Source organism: Gallinula chloropus (genome assembly GCF_964237585.1).
Source record: "Gallinula chloropus genome assembly, chromosome: 19".
NCBI classification, from domain to species: domain Eukaryota; kingdom Metazoa; phylum Chordata; class Aves; order Gruiformes; family Rallidae; genus Gallinula; species Gallinula chloropus.
The window spans coordinates 11,003,358-11,026,377 of NC_140104.1; the positions used below are offsets into that span (position 1 = coordinate 11,003,358).

General features: G+C 64.1%; 1 protein-coding gene across 2 annotated transcripts in view; it reads left to right on the forward strand.

Annotated features, from left to right (window-relative positions):
• MYO18A (myosin XVIIIA) overlaps nt 1–23,020 on the forward strand; it is a gene marked incomplete at its 5' end in the record, with an annotated part of 38,276 nt that overhangs the window by 8,687 nt on the left and 6,569 nt on the right. The window contains 41 exons of one of the 2 annotated variants that reach the window (XM_084273208.1): nt 2,899–2,955; nt 3,609–4,274; nt 4,483–4,545; nt 4,802–4,879; nt 5,262–5,402; nt 6,527–6,614; nt 6,759–6,868; nt 6,950–7,126; nt 7,260–7,470; nt 7,731–7,873; nt 8,418–8,518; nt 8,615–8,678; nt 8,795–8,939; nt 10,887–11,063; nt 11,138–11,228; nt 11,324–11,516; nt 11,891–11,977; nt 12,609–12,750; nt 12,842–13,001; nt 13,096–13,282; nt 13,381–13,618; nt 14,492–14,601; nt 14,717–14,782; nt 15,075–15,203; nt 15,668–15,811; nt 16,662–16,751; nt 16,840–16,959; nt 17,036–17,147; nt 17,299–17,426; nt 17,590–17,744; nt 18,931–19,054; nt 19,140–19,340; nt 19,637–19,747; nt 20,128–20,232; nt 20,350–20,496; nt 20,588–20,701; nt 20,888–21,004; nt 21,109–21,192; nt 21,428–21,565; nt 22,281–22,466; nt 22,557–22,696. In XM_084273208.1, the coding sequence (XP_084129334.1) occupies nt 2,899–2,955; nt 3,609–4,274; nt 4,483–4,545; nt 4,802–4,879; nt 5,262–5,402; nt 6,527–6,614; nt 6,759–6,868; nt 6,950–7,126; nt 7,260–7,470; nt 7,731–7,873; nt 8,418–8,518; nt 8,615–8,678; nt 8,795–8,939; nt 10,887–11,063; nt 11,138–11,228; nt 11,324–11,516; nt 11,891–11,977; nt 12,609–12,750; nt 12,842–13,001; nt 13,096–13,282; nt 13,381–13,618; nt 14,492–14,601; nt 14,717–14,782; nt 15,075–15,203; nt 15,668–15,811; nt 16,662–16,751; nt 16,840–16,959; nt 17,036–17,147; nt 17,299–17,426; nt 17,590–17,744; nt 18,931–19,054; nt 19,140–19,340; nt 19,637–19,747; nt 20,128–20,232; nt 20,350–20,496; nt 20,588–20,701; nt 20,888–21,004; nt 21,109–21,192; nt 21,428–21,565; nt 22,281–22,466; nt 22,557–22,696 (5,840 nt within the window). Of the gene's footprint in view, nt 1–2,898; nt 2,956–3,608; nt 4,275–4,482; nt 4,546–4,801; nt 4,880–5,261; nt 5,403–6,526; nt 6,615–6,758; nt 6,869–6,949; nt 7,127–7,259; nt 7,471–7,730; nt 7,874–8,417; nt 8,519–8,614; nt 8,679–8,794; nt 8,940–10,886; nt 11,064–11,137; nt 11,229–11,323; nt 11,517–11,890; nt 11,978–12,608; nt 12,751–12,841; nt 13,002–13,095; nt 13,283–13,380; nt 13,619–14,491; nt 14,602–14,716; nt 14,783–15,074; nt 15,204–15,667; nt 15,812–16,661; nt 16,752–16,839; nt 16,960–17,035; nt 17,148–17,298; nt 17,427–17,589; nt 17,745–18,930; nt 19,055–19,139; nt 19,341–19,636; nt 19,748–20,127; nt 20,233–20,349; nt 20,497–20,587; nt 20,702–20,887; nt 21,005–21,108; nt 21,193–21,427; nt 21,566–22,280; nt 22,467–22,556; nt 22,697–23,020 lie in introns of those variants that run through there. The other variant, XM_084273207.1, reaches the window with a different exon arrangement.

Here is a 23,020-nt window from a genome sequence, read left to right on the forward strand (position 1 = left end):
ACTTTTTGCCAATAGCCCAGCGGGTGCCACCAGCAGTGCCTGGGGATGCTGAGGGCACCCTCCGGCGCGTCGCCAGCCCTGCCCAGGGTGTTTGCCGTGGCCTTTTCCCAGTGTGTGCCTGATGTGCAGAGGGGCTGGGGCTGCGGGGTAGTGCCATGAAACCTGAGCTAGGAGGGACACAGCTTGGTGCTGGCATCCCCGGCACAGGGATTTCCACCTGCCATCAGCACAAACCTCTAGGTCAAGCCAGGACCCCCGGCTCCCTCCAGGAGTGTTTTTTGGCTCAGGGCATGTCTTTGTCCCCTGGGGTCGGGCAGGGACCCACTCAGGTGCTGGCTCGAGTCCGCAGCGTGCCCGAGCGGTTGCCGCTCTCCTCCGCGCTGCTGGCTCCCTGCCGCCGGCCTCTTCCCGGCAGGCCCCGCGCGGGGAGGCCCCCGGCCCCTCGCCTGCACCCCGCTCACTCCTGTTGTTTCCAGGGAGACCCTGGACCTCCAGAGGCAGCTTGTCCATGAATGTGGCTTTACAGTGGGTCACCACGCTGTGCCGGGGCCACGCTGTGCCGGGGGGGCTGCTGGGCTGGCACCCTTCTGCGGTGCCGGCCCTCACCATGGGGCTGGGGGCTGTTCGTCCCTGTCAGTGGTTTGGGGGGGCTGTTGTGTTTGTGGGGAAGCAGAGCAACAAGCAAGTGGTGGTGGGGCTGCACTGCCCGGCACGATGTTGGACACTCCGCTACAACGCCGGGCATCCTGCCATGGGTCCCTGGGGCGCAGGAGCACGCAGCCCTGTCCCTCACAGCACAGGACCCTCCCTGGCTACCCCCAACCCGGACGCTGTGCTTGGCCTGGCGACGTCTTCTCCCACTTCCTTCCAGGACAGGCAGTGGGATGGGGGCCAGGCAGTTCCCCCCGCAGCGCTGGGCTGCGGCGAGCCCACATCACTTCCTCCGGCAGCGGCGGCAGCGGTAGTTTTGGCGAGGCCCCACTGCCCGCGTGTCCCCCCCCCTCCTTTCCCGGTGCTTCCTCCGGCTGCTGCGCGCGCCGGCGGGGCCCTCGCATTCCTCGGCTATTTTTAGGGTGGCCCTATCAGTCCAGCTGTCCCCACGCCGCCGGCTGCCGCCCCACGCGCCTCTCCCACCACCCTGCGCCGTGCTCGCCCCAGCAGAAACCCTGCTCCCAGCTCGCCCCGACCCTGCGGTAAGGTGGGTGCTCCCCGCGTGGCCAGCAGGGCACAGGGGAGCTCGAGGGGATGTGTGGGGGTCACTCCTGGCATTGGGGTTTGGGGCTGGGGGTGCTTTGGTGGCTGGGAGCTGTTTCTTGCAGCTCCCTGGGGACACTGACCCTCTGCCCTGGTGCTGGTGCTCTCCGGGGACTTTTGGGGTGCTGCCAGCCTCCTGTGGAGGTGTGAGCACCATGGTAGAGGCTTTGGGGGTTCCAACCCCCAGGCAAGTTTGGCTCCAGATCCCCGTGCCCAGCTGGAGCTCCGGGGACCAGCATTTCACACAATGAAGTGTGAAAGGGGGCTGGGGACCCGTCTGGGACAGGGCAATGTGCCCCCCAAGGAGTGACTTGATTCGGTGGCCGGGGGCTTCTCTGCACCGTGCCCAGCCCTGGGAGGGGGAGTTCTCCCTGATGGCCCCGGGCTTTCGGAGCGCAGCACCAGCCGGGATGGGATGGTGGGTCCTGCCGCTGGCACAGGGTCAGGCTCAGAATAAACCCGGCTGTCAGGGGAAGCAGGGGCAGAAAATATCCCTTCCCTCACCCTGGCATTTGCTTACGGCAGCGGGGGCACAGTCCTGCAGCCTGACTAAAGGGGCTTTTTTTGCACAATGAGTTTTGTCAGGTCTCAGCCTGGCCACCAGCCTTTCCCTCAGAGCCCTTTCCAATAGGTGCTGCCTATTGGTACGCTGAGCAGGGCCAGGTGAGCTCAGACCCCTGTTCCTGGGGGTCCTGGGCTGCCAGGGCTGGCGGGGAAGGGCACGTTCTCGTAGACTGCACTGTGGTTCAATGTCTCACGTGTTGGTCCCAGCCCCTCTCACCTCTCCCTCTCTCCCCAGCCAGGGCAGCAGCTCCATGATCCATCAGCATGGCGTTTTCATCCCGGTTTGCATTCTGGGAGCAGAAGGGAAGTCTCTCTCTCTCTCTCTCTCTCTTGCGCGTGTTTGTCCACCCCCCACATTCGGGTCACACTTGCCACACGCTGCTAACTGGCTCCCCCAGTTTACCCAGTGCCAGCACTGTGTTCAGAGCTCTGCTCCCAGCCTCTCGCTGCACTGCCGTGCTGGGGGGACCACGCTGAGCCAATGAGGAGCTCCCCCACACCCCACTGCCATGGCCACGCATGTGATTACTAATGCCACGGCTGACGACCACTTTGCAAGCAGCTGGTGCAGCCCCTAACACAGTGTGGGTCCAGGGGTCCCTCATCCTTGCCCAGCCCAAGGGAGGGTGACCAGGCTACCCACCCCACAGAGACCTTGGGTCGCCTCCCTTGGCATGTCCCGCCTGTGGTGGGTGCAGAGATGAGCTGGTGACACTTGAAACGTGCAGTGAGGCCCAGAGGGGTGATGGGGAGTGGCAGTGGGGCTCTGTGTACCAGCTCTCTTGCCAGCTGTGTACCAGGAGGGAGCCCTGGCTGAAGAGACCGAGCACTCCCCAACCTTTGGGGTGTGCCATTGCCAGGGTGCATCTCTGTGCTTCCACCCGCCCCCGCAACCTTTCCAGCCTCTGGGAAGCCTGGAAGGACTCACATCCTCATCCCAGGCTGCACATTGAGGCTGGTTTATGCAGCAGCCTCCGGCCCCCCTGGCAGGACAAAGCAATGGTCCCCATCCATGGCTTTCCTGGCAGCGGGGTCCTGTGTCAGGCTGAAACACGCTCCTCTTGTTTGTCTGACCCTCAGGTCAAGGACGAGGACAAAGCCTTAGCTGTGAAAAGACCCGGGAAGGAGGATGGGGCTGTAAGTGTCACAGGTCATGGGCAGGGTGGAGCTGTGTCAGGGATGGGGCTCGTCCTTGGTGGGGGACAGACCCCGTGCTAGGGTTTGAGGCTGTCACAGGGTTGTGGGCTCAGCAGCCCATCCCGACACACCTGCCTGGGTCCCTACGGAGTGCCCGTGGCTGCTCCAGGGCAGTGTGTGGGAGGTGGCAGGTGCTTTCAGCAGGGATGCCTGGCTGTGGGCACACAGCAAGCTCTTCTCCTTTGCCTCCTTGGGGCTTGTCCCTGCCCTGTGCACCCCAGCGGGGTGCAGGTGGGTGCCCACCCCATGGTTACGGTGCTGCCCACCAAAGCTGCCAGCAGTTGAAACCTTGCGGCTTGCCCTGCGTGTTGCAGCGAGGCTGCTGGTGCCCTGAGTGCTGGGTTTTACCCCTGTACTGGTAGCCTGGGTGCAGGGGTGGGGATCACCATCGCTGCCTGCCCCCGGGCCTGTCAGGGGGCTGGAGCTGGGGAAGGGGACTGGGTGCCACATCCCTCGGTGCCAGGGTCTGGCTGGGAGCTCCCACAGCAGAGCTTAAAGCCCCGGGGACCACCACGTCCCAAGCAGAGGGTGCTTGTGGTGGTAGGTGCTGTACTGCCAGACCTCTGCTCACACTGGTGTCATTGTGGCTGCAGTCAGAGAGCCCGAAGGATGCAGTGTCTGCAGCCCCGAATCCTGAGCCCCCGAATCCTGAGCCCCCGAAGAGTCCCGAGCCACCCCCTGGGCAAGGGAAGAGCCCGGAGCCGGTGCTGAACGGGGCGGCTGTGAACGGGCTGGAGACCCCGGCTGCTGAGGCACAGGGGGATGACAGCCAGGGGCTGTCCCGCCGCAGGGTGGTCCGGGTGGTGCGCAAGGTGGTCCGCAAAGTCCTGCCAGGGGAGGATGCCAGCAGCACCAAGGACCCAGGGCGAGACAACAAGTCTCCCGAGCCAGTGCCACCCCCAAGGAAGGAGGATGCCTGCCGTCCCGCAGTCCCAGCTCCCTCTGCTGTACCGCCTGCTCCCCCTGTGCCACCTCCCCCTGCCATGATGGCAGCCCCCTCCAAGCTGGAGCCCAAGGATGAGATCTCAGCCGGGCTCAAAACCCTCATGGCGAAGGGCAAAACCAAAGAGCACCGCCCGCGGTCCCGGACAGGGGACAGGCAGGAGGAGAAGTCCCCAAAGCCAGCTGGGGGGGACGCAAAGCCGTCCCTGTCCCCAAGCACTGAAGCCAAGCCAGAGCCACCAGTGCAGCCTTCAGGAGGGAAAGCGGAGCCAGCAAAGGCATCGGCTCCAAAACCCACCGCCCTGGAGAGGCACAAGGTACCGGTGTGTGCACGGTGGGGGATGCTCTAACACGGCGGCAGGGCCGTGGCCCCCGGTACAGCATGGTGTGAGCTCACCTGCATGGTTTGCAGTGGTTTTGGGGTGTGTGGTGCTGGGCAGGGAGTCACTTTTCGGGGCAGTGATGTGCACTGTGGCCACCCAATCATGCTGCCCCTTGTCTCCCTCCCTGGCTTGTACGGAGAAGAAGCTGCAGCCCAGTGAGAAGCGATCGATCCCTGCGAAAACCGCGCCGGCACCCCCGCAGCAGGTGTGTGGGAGCAGGGACCCGGGTCCTCGGGCATTGTGGGGTATCCACTGGTACCCTGGCCATGCTGACCTCGGCACGCACGGCTCTGTGCCAGCCTTCGCCCTGGCACCCACTCCAAGCACCGTTGGGCTGCAGGGCTGGGAAAGCCTCTGCGACGGCCCCTCTGGGCGCCGTGAGCGAGGGGCTGTCGGGGACCTGTGGTGCTGGTAGGGGCTGCGGGGCGGCCAGCCTGGTGCTAACAGTGCTCTGCCTCCAGGCTGCCCCCAGCCCCACGTCCCGGCTGAGCCCGTCGGAAGAAGCGCAGCGCCGGCTGGAGAGGATCTTCACCGCTTCTGTAATTCCAGGGGCGTTGGCGCTTGCGTGTGCTGCCTGCCTGGGGTTGGGGAAGCGTGGGCAGCGTGCCCTGGCCATGCCGTGTGCTCCGCACGGGCTGATTGTACCCCTGTGCCGGGCTGCTGACCCCACAGCCCCTCTCTGGATGGCAGTGGGGGATGGATGAGTGGGGGTGCCGGGGAGAGTTTGGGAACTGCTGCCTGGACCAGTGTGCCTGGCTGTGGGGAGCCACTGTGCCACAGCTGCTGGTGGCCAGGGCGATGCTCAGGTGGTGCCAGGGGGATCGTGGCCATGCTGGGGCCCTGTGGCATGTCACAGCGCTGCTGCTGCTCTCTGCCTCTCACCCCTCTCTTCTTTCTCTCCTCCTTCCTCGCTCCTGTTAGCTGGACCCTGCCGCCTCCGCCTTGGCACCCAGCCAGGTACCGTACCCCTGTCCTCAGGAGCCCTCGGCCTCTGCCAGCGACCCCCCGCCATCCTCTGTCTGCCGCTGGGCTGGCATCTGCGCCCGCGCCTCATGCTGGAGCGTAAGGCTTTCCCCATCCCACCCTGCTCTGTGGGCTGCCATGTCACCCATGAGGACAGAGGGTGCGGGGGGCGGCCAGGGCTGGTTGTCTTCCCCAGCGGGGCTGTTCTGGGGAGCAGAGCATCTCGGGGTGGGGGGGGATGCTCTTGGTGGAGGTGGCACTGCTGGGACGGGCAGGGGTGTGGAGCGGGATGTAAAGGGGCAGAGCATCCAGCATAGGCAGGACACGTGGCTCATCCTGAAGCAGCTGGTGTGCGTGGCACTGGCAGAGCTCGTGGCAGGTTGGCACAGCAGCTCCCAGCCCTGTGGCTCTGGCAGCACGGTTTCATGGTAAACATCCTTCCTGGGCCGTGCTGGTCCTGCTGCTCTGCTGGCTGCAGCGGTGGCCGTAGCACTGGGAGCACCCGCAGGGTTTGGCACAGCGGTGCTTCGCCCCCGCTCGCTTCCCCTGCTGCGTTCTGTGCTGTCTGCAGGGCAGAGATCGGTCCTTTTTGCTCTGACCTCCCCTCCCCGTCTCTCGGCCTCGCCAGGGTCAAGCGGACGATGCCCCGGCAGCCCCCTTTGGCCCCGTCCCTGCTGCAGCTCAGGTTTGGCTTTGGGGTTCACTCTGCTCCCGGGCGGCAGCCCGGCGTTCCTCGTGCCGCGGTACTCTGCCATCGCTGCGCCATGTCCGTTGTCCCTCCGTTATGTCCCTGCGTGTGTCCCATGTCACGTCCTTACAGCGTGTCCCTGCAGCATGTCCCGTGTCCCCACAGCATGCCCGGTGTCCCTGCATCCCAGCACGTGGCTGGCATGGGTGCCTGCTCTCTGGGGACACAGTTTGGGAGCTTGGCCCCTCCAGGCTTGCCCAAGGTGGCCGTGGTGAATATGTTTGTGGGTCGCTGTGACTTCATGTCTGCCTGGAGCCGTGGCAGGGCCCTGGGGTCTCCGGGGCTCCCCAGGGGCAGCCCATGACATGGGCACATGTACCGGGAGGGCTTGGGGCGCACAGAGGGTGGCCATGGCTGCCTGGCATGTGACTACTTAGCCAGTCATGCTCCCTCCAGCCCCAGGGATGTGGGGAGGGGGCGAGATGAGAGTGGGGGGCAGGAAACTACAACCATCCCACATCCCGCTGTTCCACAGGCCAAGACAGAGGAGCAGATAGCAGCCGAGGAGGCGTGGTACGAGACCGAGAAGGTGTGGCTGGTGCACAGGGATGGCTTCTCCTTGGGTGAGTTGGGGCCAGCCTGGTGCCACAGGGATATGGGGCTCCCCATCCAACGCCCAGCACAACAAACACCCCCCCCAAACCGGTCTGCAGTGTCCCCAGGGCACTGCTGGCACATCCCCGCTGAACACCCCATGTCCCTCGCAGGCAGCCAGCTGCAGCTGGAGGAGGGCAGCCCCCTTCCCGAGGGCAAAGTGAAGGTGAAGCTGGACCACGACGGAGCTGTCCTGGAGGTGGAGGAGGATGACGTGGAGAAGGTAGGGCCGCGGGGCGGAGGGATGGTGAGGCAGACCCCTGTTCCCCACCTGATGCCCCTCCACCCTTAACCTTGCTACCAGGCGAACCCTCCCTCCTGTGACCGTGCGGAGGACCTCGCCAGCCTCCTCTACCTCAACGAGTCCAGCGTGCTGCACACGCTGCGGCAGCGCTACGGCGGCAACCTCCTGCACACCTACGCTGGGCCCACCATGGTCATCATCAACCCACTGAGCTCCCCGTCCATGTATTCCGAGAAGGTGACGCTGCTGCCTTGGCTTGGGGGGGGATGACACACCAGGGGGTGGGAGCCACTCTGATGGGCAGGCGTAGCCGGTGGCGGTTGGCAGAGTGCTGAGCCTCTCCTGATTCCCTCCCTGCTCCCCCCTCCAGGTCATGCACATGTTCAAAGGGTGCCGCAGGGAGGACACGTCCCCGCACATCTATGCGGTGGCCCAGGCCGCTTACCGCAGCATGCTGATGAGCCGCCAGGACCAGGCAGTCGTGCTGCTGGGCGCCAGCGGCAGCGGCAAAACCACCAACTGCCAGCACCTCGTCCAGTACCTCGCCACCATCGCCGGCAGCACCGGCAAGGTCTTCTCTGGTGAGTCCCTGGTGGGGTGTGGGGTGCCGCCTGCGCACACCCCTCGCTTTGCAGTCACAGCCCTCCGCAGCCTCCTACACCCGGCCGCGGCCAGACACGTGCCGCACGGCAAGCTTCTGCTTTCTCACGCCGGTCCCTTTACCGCGCTCTCGAGCACGGCACAGGATCAGCAGCACTTGACCGGCTGGCGGTGCCGGTGCTGGCTCCGGCTGCCCACCGCACAGCCCCTGCACCCCACCACCCCGCTTCTGTCCCTGCAGCGGAGAAGTGGCAGGCACTCTACACCATCCTGGAGGCTTTTGGCAATAGCAGCACTGGCATGAACGGCAACGCCACCCGCTTCTCCCAGATCATCTCTTTGGACTTCGACCAGGCTGGGCAGGTGGCATCCGCCTCCATACAGGTGAGGGGGCCAGGGCAGCCCCCCTCTACATGGGAGCTGGTGCATCCTCACCCGGGTGGCCCATCTCAGCATGGGATCGGCTCCATCCTCACTGGGGTGGTAACTCCCAGCAGTCCGGCCATGCCGTAGCCCACAAGCTCTGCCACAGACCCCCACTGGCGGTCTGGCCATGCTTGCAGCACCAGGCATCCCACTCACACCCAGGAAGTGCAGATCTAATCGACTCCTCGTCCTTGCTGAGTCAGACACGATATCGAGGTGTCTTTCTTCCGGACACCGCCCTGGTGTGATAACATCAAGGCCCTTAAAATTCCAGAGCGCCGCATTGTGCTCCTGCAGTAGCAGGCACCCCAGAAGAGGAGATGCTTGTGGATTGCTTGGGTGCTGTTTGCATTCACACGATGATGCCTTGTGGTGGGCAAGAGACCCTTATGTCTCTGTGGGGACCCTGCGTGGGCAGTGAGGATGAGGCCAGGGTGGGCCAGGGGTTTTCAGTGGGAGCAAATCCCTCAGTGATGGTTCCCGACTCTCCCATCTCTGTCAGACGCTGCTGTTAGAGAAGCTGCGTGTCGCCAAGCGCCCGGCCAATGAAGCCACCTTCAATGTCTTCTACTACCTGCTGGCCTGCTCGGATAGCGCTCTGCGGTGAGCTGGGGGGGACGAGGCCGTGGCCCTCAGCCTTTGAGGGGGAGTCTGCGGGGGTCTCCTGCATGGGGCTGATCTCGTTGTTTGGCCCCACAGGACTGAGCTTCACTTCAACCACCTGGCAGAGAACAACATCTTCGGCATCTCCCCCCTCTCCAAGGTTGGGCTGGGGGGGTGGGGGGGGTTACAAAGGGGATGGGGTTCCCTGGCCCCTGCAGGTGTGAGGGGAGGCAGAGCTGAGCCCCCCGCACCGACGGCTCCCATTGGTCTCTGCAGACGGAGGAGAAGCAGAAGGCGACCCAGCAGTTCAACAGGCTCCAGGCTGCCATGAAGGTGATGGGCATCTCTAGCGACGAGCAAAAGGCCTTCTGGCTCATCCTGGGGGCCATTTATCATCTGGGGGCTGCAGGGGCCACAAAAGGTATTGAACTGCTCAGGGCTGGAAGGCATGAATGAGCTGAGGTTCGGGGTTGTGTGTGGACCCAGAGCAATCACAGTGCAGATGCCACCTCTCTGGTGTGGCTGAGCCCTGGGAGGGTGTTTGGGGCTGGGTGAGCTGAGGGACAGCGCCCTGTCACCTTCAGGGTGCTCTGGGGCACCCGGCTTTGACCCTGTGGTTGGGATGGTCCCGCTGGCTGGTGGGAATTGAACAGCCCCAGACCCTGGGCTGGTTCCCGACAACTTGGGGGACAGGGGGCATGGCTTGGGGTGAAGGAGTTGGGGGGTGCGTGTGTCCCCCATCCCCAGTATAACACCTCTCCACCCCTGTCCTCCCTGCAGAGCCGCTGGCGGATGGAGCCGGTAATCAGAGCCGGGGCGGGGGGACTCTGTTCTGGGTGGTGCCACACGGCGCTGGGTGTGGGGCTGCCATGAGGGCTTAGGATGCTGCTGGTGTGCTGGGACAAGCCCTGACCCCTGGCTGGATCCTGGAAGCCCCAGAATTTCCGGCTGCCCATCAGGATCCCCCCAGCTAGAGGTGGCTGGGGAAGGGCTGCCCTGGCACCCTGAGCTCTCCGCGGGCTGCAGGGCTTGCTCTGACAGGCACCAGCTTCGCTCTCCCTGGGGGCAATGAATTCATTTTTGCGGGGCTGCTCTTGGTGCTTTTGCCTTCCCCCCATGGTGCTGGAAGCCCTGCTGGCATGAGGACCCAGGCACAGCACTCCCAAAATGGGTGCCTGGCACTGGCAGCTGCACTGGGGGATTTTGCGGCCCTGGGGGAATAGATGAGTCGGGGAACAGAGTGGGAGAGCCTGGAGGAGTCTCGGGGTTCAGTGGTGGCCCGTGGGGTGCTGCAAGGCACTAGAGGGCAGCAGGGCCCTGCTGCAGCCACTGCGGGAATGCTGGGGCAGCCTGGGAGCCTCTTCATGGGGGCCTGCTTGGGGGTACCCCAGAGCCTGCGCAGGGGGGAGCATCCTGCATCCTGCTCGGGGCGAGAATCCCAGCCCCAGCTCTGTGCTGCTCCTGGAGCCTCCCCTAAACTTCACACACACACACTGGGGATGCTCAGAGCCAGCCTGGCCACACCAGCCCCCATTTCCTTGGCCCCCCTCGTACTGGGCTGGATCCCACAGCGGCTCCCCCGGCTCTGGGGCAGAGCTGAGCTGCTCCCCACTGATACCCACCCACGGCGCAGCCGGGGCTCGCAGGGGATGGGGGCCTCTGTACTGGCTGAAGGGAGACCAGGCGCTTGGCATGTGCGTGGCGTGGCGGTGCGTGCGCGTGGCGCGTTTCGGCAGGAGGGCGTCCCCGCGCCGCGCGTCGGCGTTGTCACGTGCTGTTGTCGCTAACCCCTGTCTCTGTTCGCATGGTGCATGCTGCCCTTTTACAATGCAGACGCCGATGAAGGTAAAGTCTTGTTCTCTGCCCGTGTCCCTGGCTTCCCCTTCCCACGTGCCGCTCCCTTCCCACTGCCATGTCCCTGCGTGTCACCATTAACCTACTCCCACCTCCCCTGCCCTCCCCCAGCATCTCTGTGCTTGTGTCTGGCCCCTGACATCTGTCCTGCCGTACTGTGGCAGGGCTGCTGGGCGCCCATGGCTGGGCAGGGATGTGTCCCTGTGCTGGGGTGGGGGACTCAGAACCCCCTGTACTGCCTCAGGCAGTGGTGGTGAGGGGTGACCCCTGCTCCCTGCCCCATGGCGTGGCTCCGGGCTCAGCTCTGCAGAGGCATGAACCCATTTAACCCCCCCCACCTCCTCTCACCAGACCCCAAAACACATTCCCCAGCCCTCTGGCACCACCTGTGCTCCTGCTGTGCACAGCATCCCTGGGGTACCCTGATGCTGTCCCAGGGCTTGCTGGAAACATCCCCCCTGTTTGTAGGGGGGGATGCCCTGGCTGGCTCTGAGCCCCCTTCTCCACCCTCCAGCTGGGAGGAAGCAGTTTGCACGGCACGAATGGGCCCAGAAAGCCGCTTACCTGCTGGGCTGCAGCCTTGAGGAACTCTCCTCCTCCATCTTCAAGCACCAGCCCAAGGGCACCCTGCAGCGATCCACCTCCTTCCGGCAGGGCCCCGACGAGCCCCCCCTGGGTGATGGCAGCACAGGTAGGGTGTGGGATGGTGGGGACAGTGGGGTCTGTCCCTGCCAGGCTGGGGACATGCAGTGTTGTCTCGGCCAGGTCCCAAGCTGACAGCACTGGAGTGCCTAGAGGGCATGGCGGCCGGCTTGTACTCTGAGCTCTTCACCCTCCTCATCTCCCTCCTCAACAGGTACACTCTGGGGGGGGGCAGTCCATGGGGGACCTGGGAGCTGGCAGGGGGGGGGCCAAGCCAACAGTACCCCCTCGGCCCCTTGTCTCTCACAGGGCACTGAAGTCGAGCCAGCACTCAGTGTGCTCAGTGACGGTGGTGGACACCCCTGGGGCGCAGAACCCCGAGCTGGCGGGGCAGAGCCGGGGGGCCACCTTCGAGGAGCTCTGCCATAACTACGCCCAGGAGCGCCTGCAGCTCCTCTTCTACCAGCGCACCTTCGCCCGCGAGCTGGAGCGCTACAAGGAGGTATCAGGGATGCCATCACCTCCCTCAAATCCCGCCCTTCCCGCCATTCCCGGGGCTCCCACCGCCGGCAGCCCCTTTGCCAGCAGCTCTGCCGCAGACGTGCCCAGCTGGGAGGCGATGGGGTGGCTGTGGGTGGTGGGGTGGGTGCTGCTGCTCCATCTTGGCACCTGCAGCCCACAGGGATCCCTCCACATGTCCTGCTCCCCCCTTGGCACCCAGCATTGCTCTGTGCTGTTCCGGCACAGCGGGGCGGCGGGATGCTTGGGAAAGCTCCATCTCTTGCTTACACCCCACTGAGACCAACCTGCTGCCTGATCCCTGTCACTGCTGCCCTCTGCCTGGGCACTGAGTGCTCCTCTCTCCCCCCTTGCCAGGAGAACATAGAGCTCACCCTGGCTGATGCCGAGCCCGGTTCCTCCGATTCGGTAGCGGCCATAGACCAGCCCTCGCACCAGGCACTGGTAAGAACCCACCTTGTGGCTGCACCCTGGCTTTCCTGGCCCTTGGGCAGTAGTGAGGGGAAGGAGAGGGGCTGACCTGAGTGCTCGGCCCAGGAGAGCATCCTTGCTGCATCCCCAGCCATGGTGACCACCCGCGCTCCAGGGGCTGGGGACCTTGGGTGATCCCTGGGGTGCTCCTGTCCCTGGGGTGCACTGGTTGATGCCCTCTGGTCCCCAAGGTGCTCTGGTCCCCAGGGTGCACAGGTCCCCAAGATGCTCCAGTCCCTGGTGTGCTCTGGTCCCCAGGGTGGACAGGTCCCCAGGGTGCTCCAATCCCTGTTGGAGGAGGCTGCAGAGACTGGGGGGCTGCTGCTAGCACCATCCCTGCGCTGGGTTTCATCCCAGAGTGGCCTGAGCATGGCATTTCCCACCCTAGCGAGCATCTTGCTGCCCGGAGCGTTACGGATTGACTCTTTCCCTGCTGGGTCTGCGTCAAGCAGTGGCCCTCTCCTGTGGTCCTGCTTTGCCTTGCTGCTGATGGTGGCTGAGGTTGCATGGTCCCAGGGTGGTCCAGGTCCCCTGGGCACCTCCATCCCTGCCCTGGGAATACACTGGTGTCCCAGGATGGGTGCAAGTATGGTGTTGCCCTCAGGTCCGGTCGCTGGCCCGTACAGATGAGGCACGGGGGCTGCTGTGGCTGCTGGAGGAGGAGGCATTGCAGCCAGGTGGCAACGAGGACACCTTGCTGGAGCGGCTTTTCTCCTACTACGGCCCACAGGAAGGGGGCAAGAAAGGTGAGGGGGTGGGTCCCAGCACTATGGGGCTGCGTGTTGGCAAAGCACTGCTCCTTGGGGCCGTGCCCAGCATTGCTGTGTCTCCCCACAGGGCAAAACCCACTGCTCCCCAGTGACAAGCCCCGGCACTTCCTCCTGGGCCACAGCTCAGGGACCAACTGGGTGGAGTACGATGCCACGGGCTGGCTCAACTATGTCAAGCACAACCCCGCCTCCCAAAATGCCTCTGTCCTGCTGCAGGAGTCGCAGAAGTGAGCGGGGTCCCAGGGCTGGGGAGAGGGTGGAGGGGAGCACAGCATGGAGGGGAGGTGATTTTGGGGGTGACATCCCCTCTGTGCCCCACAGGAAGGTCATCAGCAGCCTGTTTGCTGGCCGCGGCGGGTCGGCACTGGTGCTGTCAGGCTCGGTGGCGGGGCTGGAGGGGGGGTCCCAGCTGGCCCTGCGCCGGGCCACCAGCATGCGCAAGACCTTCACCACTGGTGTGGCTGCTGTCAAGAAGAAGTCCCTCTGCATCCAGATCAAGCTGCAAGTGGTGAGCTGGGATAGGGTGGGGGTCCAAGGAGGGGGATCACCAGGTCCAAGCGGGACACCGCTGCGTGTCGTGCTCACCCCTCTCTCCCATGCCTGCAGGATGCTCTCATTGACAGCATCAAGAAGTCCAAGCTCCACTTCGTACACTGCTTCCTGCCCAAGGCGGCGGGCAGTGGCGGTGACCCCCGGGCTCTGCCATGCCGGCGGGTGAGCGGCAGCGAGCTGGAGCTGCCGTCGGAGCACTGCGAGGCCGGGCTCATGCAGCTGGACGTGCCCCTCCTGCGTGCCCAGCTCCGTGGCTCCCGCCTGCTCGATGCCCTCCGCATGTACCGCCAAGGTGAGCACCCGGCGGCAGCGGGATGTCGGGGCTGCGGAGCACGTCCCGCTGCAGGGATGGATGCCACGAGGTTCCTGGCTGCATCTCCTCCCTGGAGACCCAAAGCCCACCCCACTCTGGGACCCCCTTCAAGGCGTGCTCCGAGCCCCCAGCTGCCAGCCGCCCTCCCCCAGGCAGCCCTGTCCCTGTTCCCCCCTCCCTGCGCGGAGCCATTATCTGCGCCGGGGACAGTCATGGCCTTAATTGGCTGTCTCCGCTGGTGCCGCCGGCTCCTGGCAGCTCTCCCGCTGGCAGCCAGCCCCTGTCCCGACGGGACGAGGGACTCCGGGTCGTGCTCAGCAAAGCATTTATCAATATGCGCGGCTGGCCGCCCAGCCGAGGGGTTTATTGCCTGGAGGCTGGACCCCTTCTTGCAGCCATGGGAAATCGATGCCGCCCGCACACCTCCCGGATCGATGGCCGCAGCCGGCCGACTGTGCCAGGGTCAGCGTCCCCCATCAATACCCTGTCGTTAATTAAGATGTGGAGGCTCAGCACTACGAGCCTGACGCAGACGTTGGCTGCGGCTCCGAGTGGTGCCTGTTTGCTTGCACAGGCGACACACACGTGTCCCTGCGCTCCCCCGAGGCGGGATCTGGCTGCTTTCGCTCCAGATCCCAGCCAAAATTGCAGGAGGACATGGCCAAGGAAAACCTTCTGGGCAGGATCGGGGCTCTCCGGTTGTGCCTGACCCCAGTGGGGAGCTTCTAGAATGCAGGGGGACCCCCCTCAGGTCTCCCAAAAGATGTGCTCCAGGGAGTCGGGGTGTGTCCAGCATCCCCTGGGCATCCCAACTGCCCCCACCCCAGCCCCACTCTCCCTTGCTCCCCCCAGGTTATCCGGACCACATGGTGTTTGCGGAGTTCAGGCGGCGTTTCGATGTCCTGGCCCCACACCTGACCAAGAAGCACGGGCGCAACTACATCGTGGTGGACGAGAAGCGGGTACGTGCCCCATGCTTGGGGCTGGCGCTACTGTTTGGGGTTCCCCTGCACCCTGGGGTTTCCCAGCACCCCAGGGTGCTCCCAGCCTGGCCCTGACACCTTTCCCTCCTCACAGGCAGTGGAGGAGCTCCTGGAGTCATTAGACCTGGAGAAGAGCAGCTACCACATGGGATTGAGCCGGGTATGACGCCGGATGCTGGCCGCAGGCGCCAGCAGCAGCAGAGGGCAAGGGTGGGCGGCAGGGCTCGGCGCGACACGGCTGGGCAGCACAAGGGCAGCACTGTTCACTCCCTCCTACAGCATTCCTTGTGCCTGGGGAATAAAACCCCTGCAGCAGGACAGGATCAGCAGCCACAGAGGGAAAAGCTGCATCCTCGCTGCGTCCCCACCGCCCGGTGTGGAGGGAGGGTGGCAGGACGTGGCCGGAGAGATGCCGGCACCCATCAGCATCTCACCCTGCTCCCATCCCACAGGTGTTTTTCCGGGCCGGGTCGCTGGCTAGGCTGGAAGAGCAGCGGGATGCACAGACCAGCAGGAACATCACCCTCTTCCAGGCAGCGTGCAGGGGCTTCCTGGCACGGCAGCAGTTCAAGAAGAGAAAGGTTCGTCCCAGCGTCTCTCCCCTCCCCGCTCTGCCGAACAATTTCGCCTAAAATGGGCAGTGCAGCCTTTCTGCTGCTGCCTGGGCCAGCACCTCCTCCTCCTCCCGCCTCCCCCCCTGCACCCGCCCAGCCGTGGGGGGCCCGAGAGAACCAGGGGGGCCGGGGAGAACCGGCGAGGAGGGTGCTGGGCATTGGTGCAGCAGGATGAAGCAGCGTACGGGCTCCTACTTGTATTATTAAAGAGGGTGTAAAGCCAGCACCCTGGCAGAGCCTCGCTGGCTCAGTGCGTGGAGGGAACCAAACAGCAGATAAACCAGGAGCAATTAGCCCCAATGCTAATGAAGGGGAGCGTGCTGGGGTGCTGGCAGGGGTGCTGAGTGCCCGCCCACCCTGCTTTGCCCCGCCACCGCCGGCTGCTCCCTGTTCTGACGCTGTGCCCCGTGCTGATCCCGTGCCCTGCGCAGATCCAGGATTTGGCCATCCGGTGCGTGCAGAAGAACATCAAGAAGAACAAGGGGGTGAAGGACTGGCCCTGGTGGAAGCTCTTCACCACCGTTCGGCCCCTCATCGAGGTGCAGCTCACTGAGGACCAGATCCGCGGCAAAGACGTGGGTATCTCTATGTGCTGGGGACACTGGGTGGCGCAGGGTGGCCTCGGGGGGGGGAGGGGTGGGGGGGCGGTGTTGTCAGGGATGGGATGCAGGACCACCACTGCCCTGAGCCCCACCAGCACCAGGCTCGAATTGCTCCTTAATTGCGAATCAGCATGTCGTTAGCGCCCCGAGAGCCGTCTGTTGCATGAGCCCAATTACAAGGCGTGGGGAATGGAAATGAAACCATGTGCTGAGAGGCGAATGCAGGGGCTTTGAGCAACCAGACACTGCACCGAGCTGCTGCTGGGCTCAGCTTTCATCCTGACCCACTGAGGACAAGTACCTGGGGTGGGGACACCTGGGCTCCCTCCTGTCCCCCACCCTGCTCCTGTAGACTGTGCTGGGATCACGGGCAGGGAGAGAAGGATGTGCTTGAAGCTGGCAGCCAGGCACCCTGCCCCAGTGCTGGCTGGTGGTCCCTGAGTATCCCGGTGGGCCTCTTCCCTCCCTACCTGGGCTGGGTGCGCCCAAACTCTTTGGCGAGCTGCTGCTGGGTGGGTTTGCTCCCACCCCTTCTCCTGAGGGATGGGGGGACCCCCTCTCCAGCTTTGCCTAGTGTTTCGACACCATTTATGGGTTTGGAGTAGGCATGGCAGCGGAGCGGGTTGGGGAAAGTCCCTGTGCAGCCCTTGGCAGGGGAAAGCAGCCCCCGCCCTGGGGAGCCCCCACCCTGCTCCCCCGCCCACCCCAGCACCGGGGCGGGGGGAGAGCTGTGGGAAGGGGGTGAGGAGACCTGCCAGGCTCCTGCCTGCCAACCTCTTCCCCCTGAGCCTGCCCCCCTCCCTCACCGCCCGCTCTGTTGCAGGAAGAGATCCAGCAGCTGAAGAGCAAACTCGAGAAGGTGGAGAAGGAGCGGAACGAGCTCCGGCTCAACAGCGACCGCCTGGAGAGCAGGGTAGGTCCTTCCCAGCACTGGGATGGGGTGCAGTGCTGTGCCTGCCCCAGCACCTGCCCATGGTCCCGCTCCCACATCCCCCCCTCAGATCACAGAGCTGACATCGGAGCTGACAGACGAGCGAAACACCGGCGAGTCGGCTTCCCAGCTGCTGGATGCTGAGACGGCTGAGAGGCTGAGGGCTGAGAAGGAGATGAAGGACCTGCAGGTACAGGCGCTTCTGCCCAACCTTGCAGCATCTCCCACCCCTCCCTGGTGCTCACTGCAGCTGTGTCCCCTCATAGGCCAAGTATGATGCTCTGAAGAAGCAGATGGAGTCGATGGAGATGGAGGTGATGGAGGCTCGGCTCATCCGGGCAGCCGAGCTCAACGGGGAGCTCGACGATGATGATTCAGGTACAGTCCTGCCTCTGTCACTCGCTGCTGGCACACCCTGGGTGCCCTGCGGTCATGGCACCATGCCCCACTCTCCAGGGCAGCATCACCCACCCGTGGGGCCCTGCAGCCCCCCCGCCCAGCCCCTCAGTGACCCTCTTTCCCTGTGCAGGTGGCGAATGGCGGCTGAAATACGAGCGGGCGGTGCGGGAGATTGACTTCACCAAGAAGCGGCTACAGCAGGAGCTGGAGGACAAGCTGGAAGTGGAGCAGCAGGGGAGGAGGCAGCTGGAGCGGAGGGTGAGTGGGGTTCAGCCACGGGACTCCCCAGTGTCCCCCCATGAGGCATGGGGATGGGCAGGGAGGGGACAGCTGCTCCCTACGTGGAGCTGAGGGAGTGTGTGGCCAGGGCAGCGGGGGATGTGGTGGCTTCCTGGAGCCCTGACCGCTCTCCTGCCCACAGCTGACAGACCTGCAGGCAGACAGCGAGGAGAGCCAGCGGGCGCTGCAGCAGCTGAAGAAGAAGTGCCAGCGCCTGGCTGCAGAGCTGCAGGACACCAAACTGCACCTTGAGGGCCAGCAAGGACGTAACCACGACCTGGAGAAGAAGCAGCGGAGGTGAGGACCGCATCCTGGCAGTGGGGGGGGACACAGGGGTAGATGGCATCCTTGCTGCAAAGCAGCGTTACCATTTTAGCAGGGATTTGGGCACTTCACCAGCTCCTGCTTGGCCAAGGCGTTTTCAGCAGGATGAGGATGCCTGGGTCAGATTTATTTATTGCTGGGGGACCCCGGTGTCCTTTTGGGGAGCCTAGACCCGAGTGATCCCCCGGCGTGGGGCCGTGCCCCATTGTGGAGGCTGCCCGTGCCCCGTGGCTCTGCTCAGTGCTTGCTCTCATCCCGTCCCCTCTCCCAACCCCAAAGTTTGCTAACGTTATTAAGCAGCAGGGACGCTTTCATCTCATTATGGTAATGATCACACACACAAATACAGCAAGAGAATCCAATCTAATTAATTTCAATTTCCGCGGATTGGAGTCTGTGCTAATGCAGCTGTTTATTACCCAGCACGAGTAAAAATGGGGATTAGCTGCCGAGGTGTTTAATGCAGGTCACAAACTCAAGCACAGGGTTGTTTTCCAAGCCCCAAAGGCAGCAATTTCAGAGCAAACTCGGCTGATCCCATCCCAGGGGCATCTGCAGAGGCTGCCCCGGTGCTGCCCAGCTTCAGGCTGTGCTGAGCGTCCTCTCCCTGGGTCCGGGGATGGGACCGGTGCCATCCCACATGGGACTGTGGCACTGGGCTGTGGCTGGGAAAACCAAGCTGCTGCAAGTGCCGCTCTCCACTGGAGACCCCCCCTCTGTGTGTTGGAACCCCCTCTGTGTGTCCTGTAGCCCCTCTGCATCCTGCTTGGAGGACGTGGCGTCCCAGGGTGCCTCCACATAGCCAAGCCCCCGCCGTTAGCAGCCACGGGTCCCCATCAGCACGTGCCAGCGCGGCGGGGCAGCTGCTGGGGCTGCTGGGGTCTGCGCTGCGGGCGCCGTGCTCTCCATTAGCCACGGAGCGAAGGCGTCAGGAGGAGTTTTCTCCAAGTGGCTCCACGCCGCTGTGCTGGCAATTAAAGCCTCATCAGCAGCATGTTTCAAACGAGCACACGGTGCCACACCGCTCTTCCCGGCACCTGCTGCCGTGGGCTGGGGATGCCTTGATATGGTGCTGGTGGCGTGGGGCTGGGGACCTGTCCCCAGTGCTGGTTGTGAGGTGCTGAGTGTCCACCCCAGTGTCCCTGCCATCCCCACACAGGTTCGACAGCGAGCTCTCGCAGGCGCATGAGGAGGCCCAGCGGGAGAGGCTGCAACGGGAGAAGCTGAGCCGTGAGAAGGATGTGCTGGTGGCTGAGGTCTTTGGCCTCAAGCAGCTCCTGGAGGTGAGCGAGCAGTCCCCGGGGTCGTTTCCGTAGTTCCCCCAGCTGGCAGGTGCCCCAGGCTGATGGTGACCCCCTCTCTCGGCAGGACAAGGACTCGGACATCGCGGGGCTAACACAGAAGGCGGAGGCGCTGGAGGCCGAGCTGCAGGACATCTCCTCCCAGGAGTCCAAGGACGAGGCCTCGCTGGCCAAGGTGAAGAAGCAGCTGCGGGACCTGGAGGCCAAGGTCAAAGACCAGGAGGAGGAACTGGATGAGCAAGCTGGGACCATCCAGATGCTGGAGCAGGTACAACGGGGAGGGGCGAGGTTTCTGGGCGGGGTGGTTTCATGCAGGGCTGTTATTACCTGGGCCGGGCTTGCCCAGGAAGAGGAGGCGGTTGCCCTCAGCCCGGTGTTTGCCCAGGCATCGCGGCTGCCGACACGGCTCTTGGCCCTCGTGCCATGGCCCGGCAGGTCCCCTCAGGGCGGGCGGCCCAGTCGGCCTCAGACTGGGGGGTTTTGCGGGTGAGTGGTACCCAGGGAGTGGCATGGGGGTGTCCTCATGTCCCCTTCGGTCTGACCGCATCCCCCCCACCTTTGCAGGCCAAGCTGCGGCTGGAGATGGAGATGGAGCGGCTGCGGCAGACCCACGCCAAGGAGGTGGAGAGCCGCGACGAGGAGGTGGAGGAGATTCGGCAGTCCTGCCAGAAGAAGGTACGTCTCTGCCACGGCCCCTCTGTCCGAGGTGGGGCTGGGATGCGTGTCCCCATGCCCCGGTTGGGTGTTGCAAGCTGCCAGCTGGGCACAGTCACACAGCACCCGGCTCCCACGCGGCCAGCCGCAGCCCGGCTCCACTGGCCTGGCAGGTCTGACTGGTCCCTTTGCCGCCCGGGCCAGCGCACGCTGGGCTTTGCGCCTCTGGTTGTGCAAACACCCGGCCAGTGGGGTCACCTGGCATCCCTGGGATGGATGGATGGATGGATGGATGGATGGATGGATGGATGGATGGATGGATGGATGGATGGATGGATGGATGGAGAGGGGTCTCAGCCTCTTCCAGCCACCCTGACCTGCTCTCCTGGGCTGTTCCCCAGCTGAAGCAGATGGAGGTGCAGCTGGAGGAGGAGTATGAGGACAAGCAGAAGGTGCTAAGAGAGAAACGGGAGCTGGAGAGCAAGTTATCTGCTGTCAGCGAGCAGGTAGGGCACAGGGCAGCTGGGCAAGTGCCTGACTTCAGGTACCCTGAGGCGAGGTGGCCGTGGTGGGGTGGCTGTCCCACCAGCGCGTTGCTCTGGCACGGTCCCCCCCTATCATAGGCCAACCAGCGGGACTTTGAGACGGAAAAGCGCCTGCGCCGGGACCTGAAGAGGACGAAGGCGCTGCTGGCTGATGCACAGATCATGCTGGACCACCTGAAGAACAACGCGCCCAGCAAGAGGGAGATTGCCCAGCTCAAGAACCAGGTGTGCATCCAGACACCCCCAAAACTGCAGCCCGTGAGGGGACACGGGGTGTCCCCATTCCCGGGCTGGGTGCTGAGCCGTGTCCCTGCAGCTGGAGGAGTCAGAGTTCACCTGCGCAGCCGCTGTCAAGGCCCGCAAGTCGATGGAGGTGGAGATCGAAGACCTTCACCTGCAGATCGATGACCTTGCCAAGGCCAAGGCAGCGGTAAGTGTTCCTGGGGTGCGACACACCATGATGGGGCTGTACCCCACCTATACTGGGGTCGATGGGAGAGACCCTCATTTGGGTTAGCTCATGCCTGCTGGGTGACTCTGCGCCGTTTGGGGTGACGTTGGGGGGTGGGTACCCCTCTCCTGGGGCACAGTGGGAGACACAGGCGGTTCCCCACAGCTGGAGGAGCAGCTGAGCCGGCTGCAGCGGGAGAAGAACGAGGTGCAGAGTCGGCTGGAGGAGGACCAGGAGGACATGAACGAGCTGATGAAGAAGCACAAGGCGGCTGTGGCCCAGGTGAGGGCTGGCAGCAGCTGCAGCACTCATGCCACCCCCCCCGTGGCACCCCTCTCGCACCCAGCACAGTGAGTCCCTGCTGATGACCCCTGTGTGTCCCACAGGCATCCCGGGACCTGGCGCAGATGAACGATCTCCAAGCGCAGCTGGAGGAGGTCAACAAGGAGAAGCAGGAGCTGCAGGAGAAGGTGGGCAGTGCTGACATCGAGCGTGGGCATGCACCCTGAGTGAAGCCAGGGTGAAAATGGGGACCCTAGAGACCTGGTGCCCACACTGGAGGGGAGGGAGTTCCTCTGCACCCTGGGGGGTGCCGAGCAGTCCCATGGGGTGCTGTCCATTGCGGGAGTAGCACAGCTGGCAGCTGGGAGGTGGTGGTAGAGGCTGAGGCTGTGTGTGTGCCCCCTGTCCCCCCCATCCCCACAGCTGCAAGGCCTGCAGAGCCAGCTGGAGTTCCTGGAGCAATCCATGGTGGACAAGTCACTGGTGAGCCGACAAGAGGCCAAGATCCGCGAGCTGGAAACCAGGCTGGAGTTCGAACGGACCCAAGTCAAGCGCCTGGAGGTGGGTGCCGGGCTCTCCCTTGGCATCAGCTGGAACAGAGATGCCACAACACCACAATGCAAAACTGCCCAGGGATAGGGAGGGTCCACTGAGCACATCCCCAACACCCCCTCCCCAGGACCTTTGCCTGCCAGCCTTTCCCTTCCAGCAGCCCATCCTCATCCCCGCAGGGAAGGCTCCCTGCGAGCACCGATAACAGTAATCCACCACCCAGCCCGGCAAAGTGCTGCTATTTCCCTGCATTGACTTAGGGAAATTATAGACTCTCCCAGCCCCGCTAAACGCAGCCTGCTTTATATTCTGCTGCTCTGCTGGGGGAGCGGAGCAGCTTAGCTCTCCTCTTAATATTTTCCTAGCTGTTATTTCCCTTCCCCGCTCTCTCTCTGCCGGGGCCATAAATATGCAGCGGCTGGCTCAGCGGCTGGGGGAGAATGGGAGCTATTTTTTCCCTACGTTACACGCTGTAATTACTTCACACACAGTTAAATCTATTTTTCCAATTCGGCGAAGCCCCTGAGGTTGTTCTGCCCCTTCCCTGGCCCTGGGAGAGTGGTGGGGTGGAAGGAGGGGGTGTCTCCGTGTCTCCTCCACCTCCTTGGGTAAAGCTGTTGGGATGGGATCCGTCCTTGCGTGAGCCTTGGGTGGGTGTTGCTGCAGGGTGAGGGATGGATGGGTTGGGGGGGTCATAGGTGACCCCGTGCCTGCTGCTGGGCAGAGCCTGGCCACACGGCTGAAGGAGAACATGGAGAAGCTGACGGAGGAGCGGGATCAACGCGCGGCTGCCGAAAACCGGGAGAAGGAGCAGAACAAGCGGCTGCAGCGGCAGCTCCGCGACGTCAAGGAGGAGATGGGGGAACTGGCCAAGAAGGAAGCAGAGGCCAGCCGCAAGAAGCACGAGCTGGTGAGGCGACCGTGACAGGAATGAGGAGGGGGATTCAGAGGAGTGGGGGTCTCCCCAAGGTACCTGGCTCACCCCGCTCCTGCCCTGCAGGAGATGGACCTTGAGAGCCTGGAAGCTGCCAACCAGAGCTTGCAATCAGACCTGAAGCTGGCCTTCAAGCGCATCGGGGACCTGCAGGCAGCCATCGAGGATGAGATGGAGAGCGACAGCAATGAGGACCTCATCAACAGGTGAGAGCACCCAGGTCTGGCTCCCATGCAAAAGGCACCTCACCGGGACTCACCGCTTTTCCTTGCCACTTCTGAAACGCCACAGGAGCCCCTTGGCTCTGCCTGGCCTTGGCAGGATGCCATCTGTCTATCCATCCGTCCATGCATCAGGCACACGTGCGTCTGTCCGTGCACCCGCCCATCCACGTATTGTGCACACGTGCGTCAGTCCGTGCGTCTCCGCACTCACCCCTCCCGCACCTGCAGCCCCCGTGCAGCTTCACCTGCTTGTGGAGGTGCCTGGAATGTGGCCAGGGCTGTGCTGGCTGGCTAAAAACAGCCTGG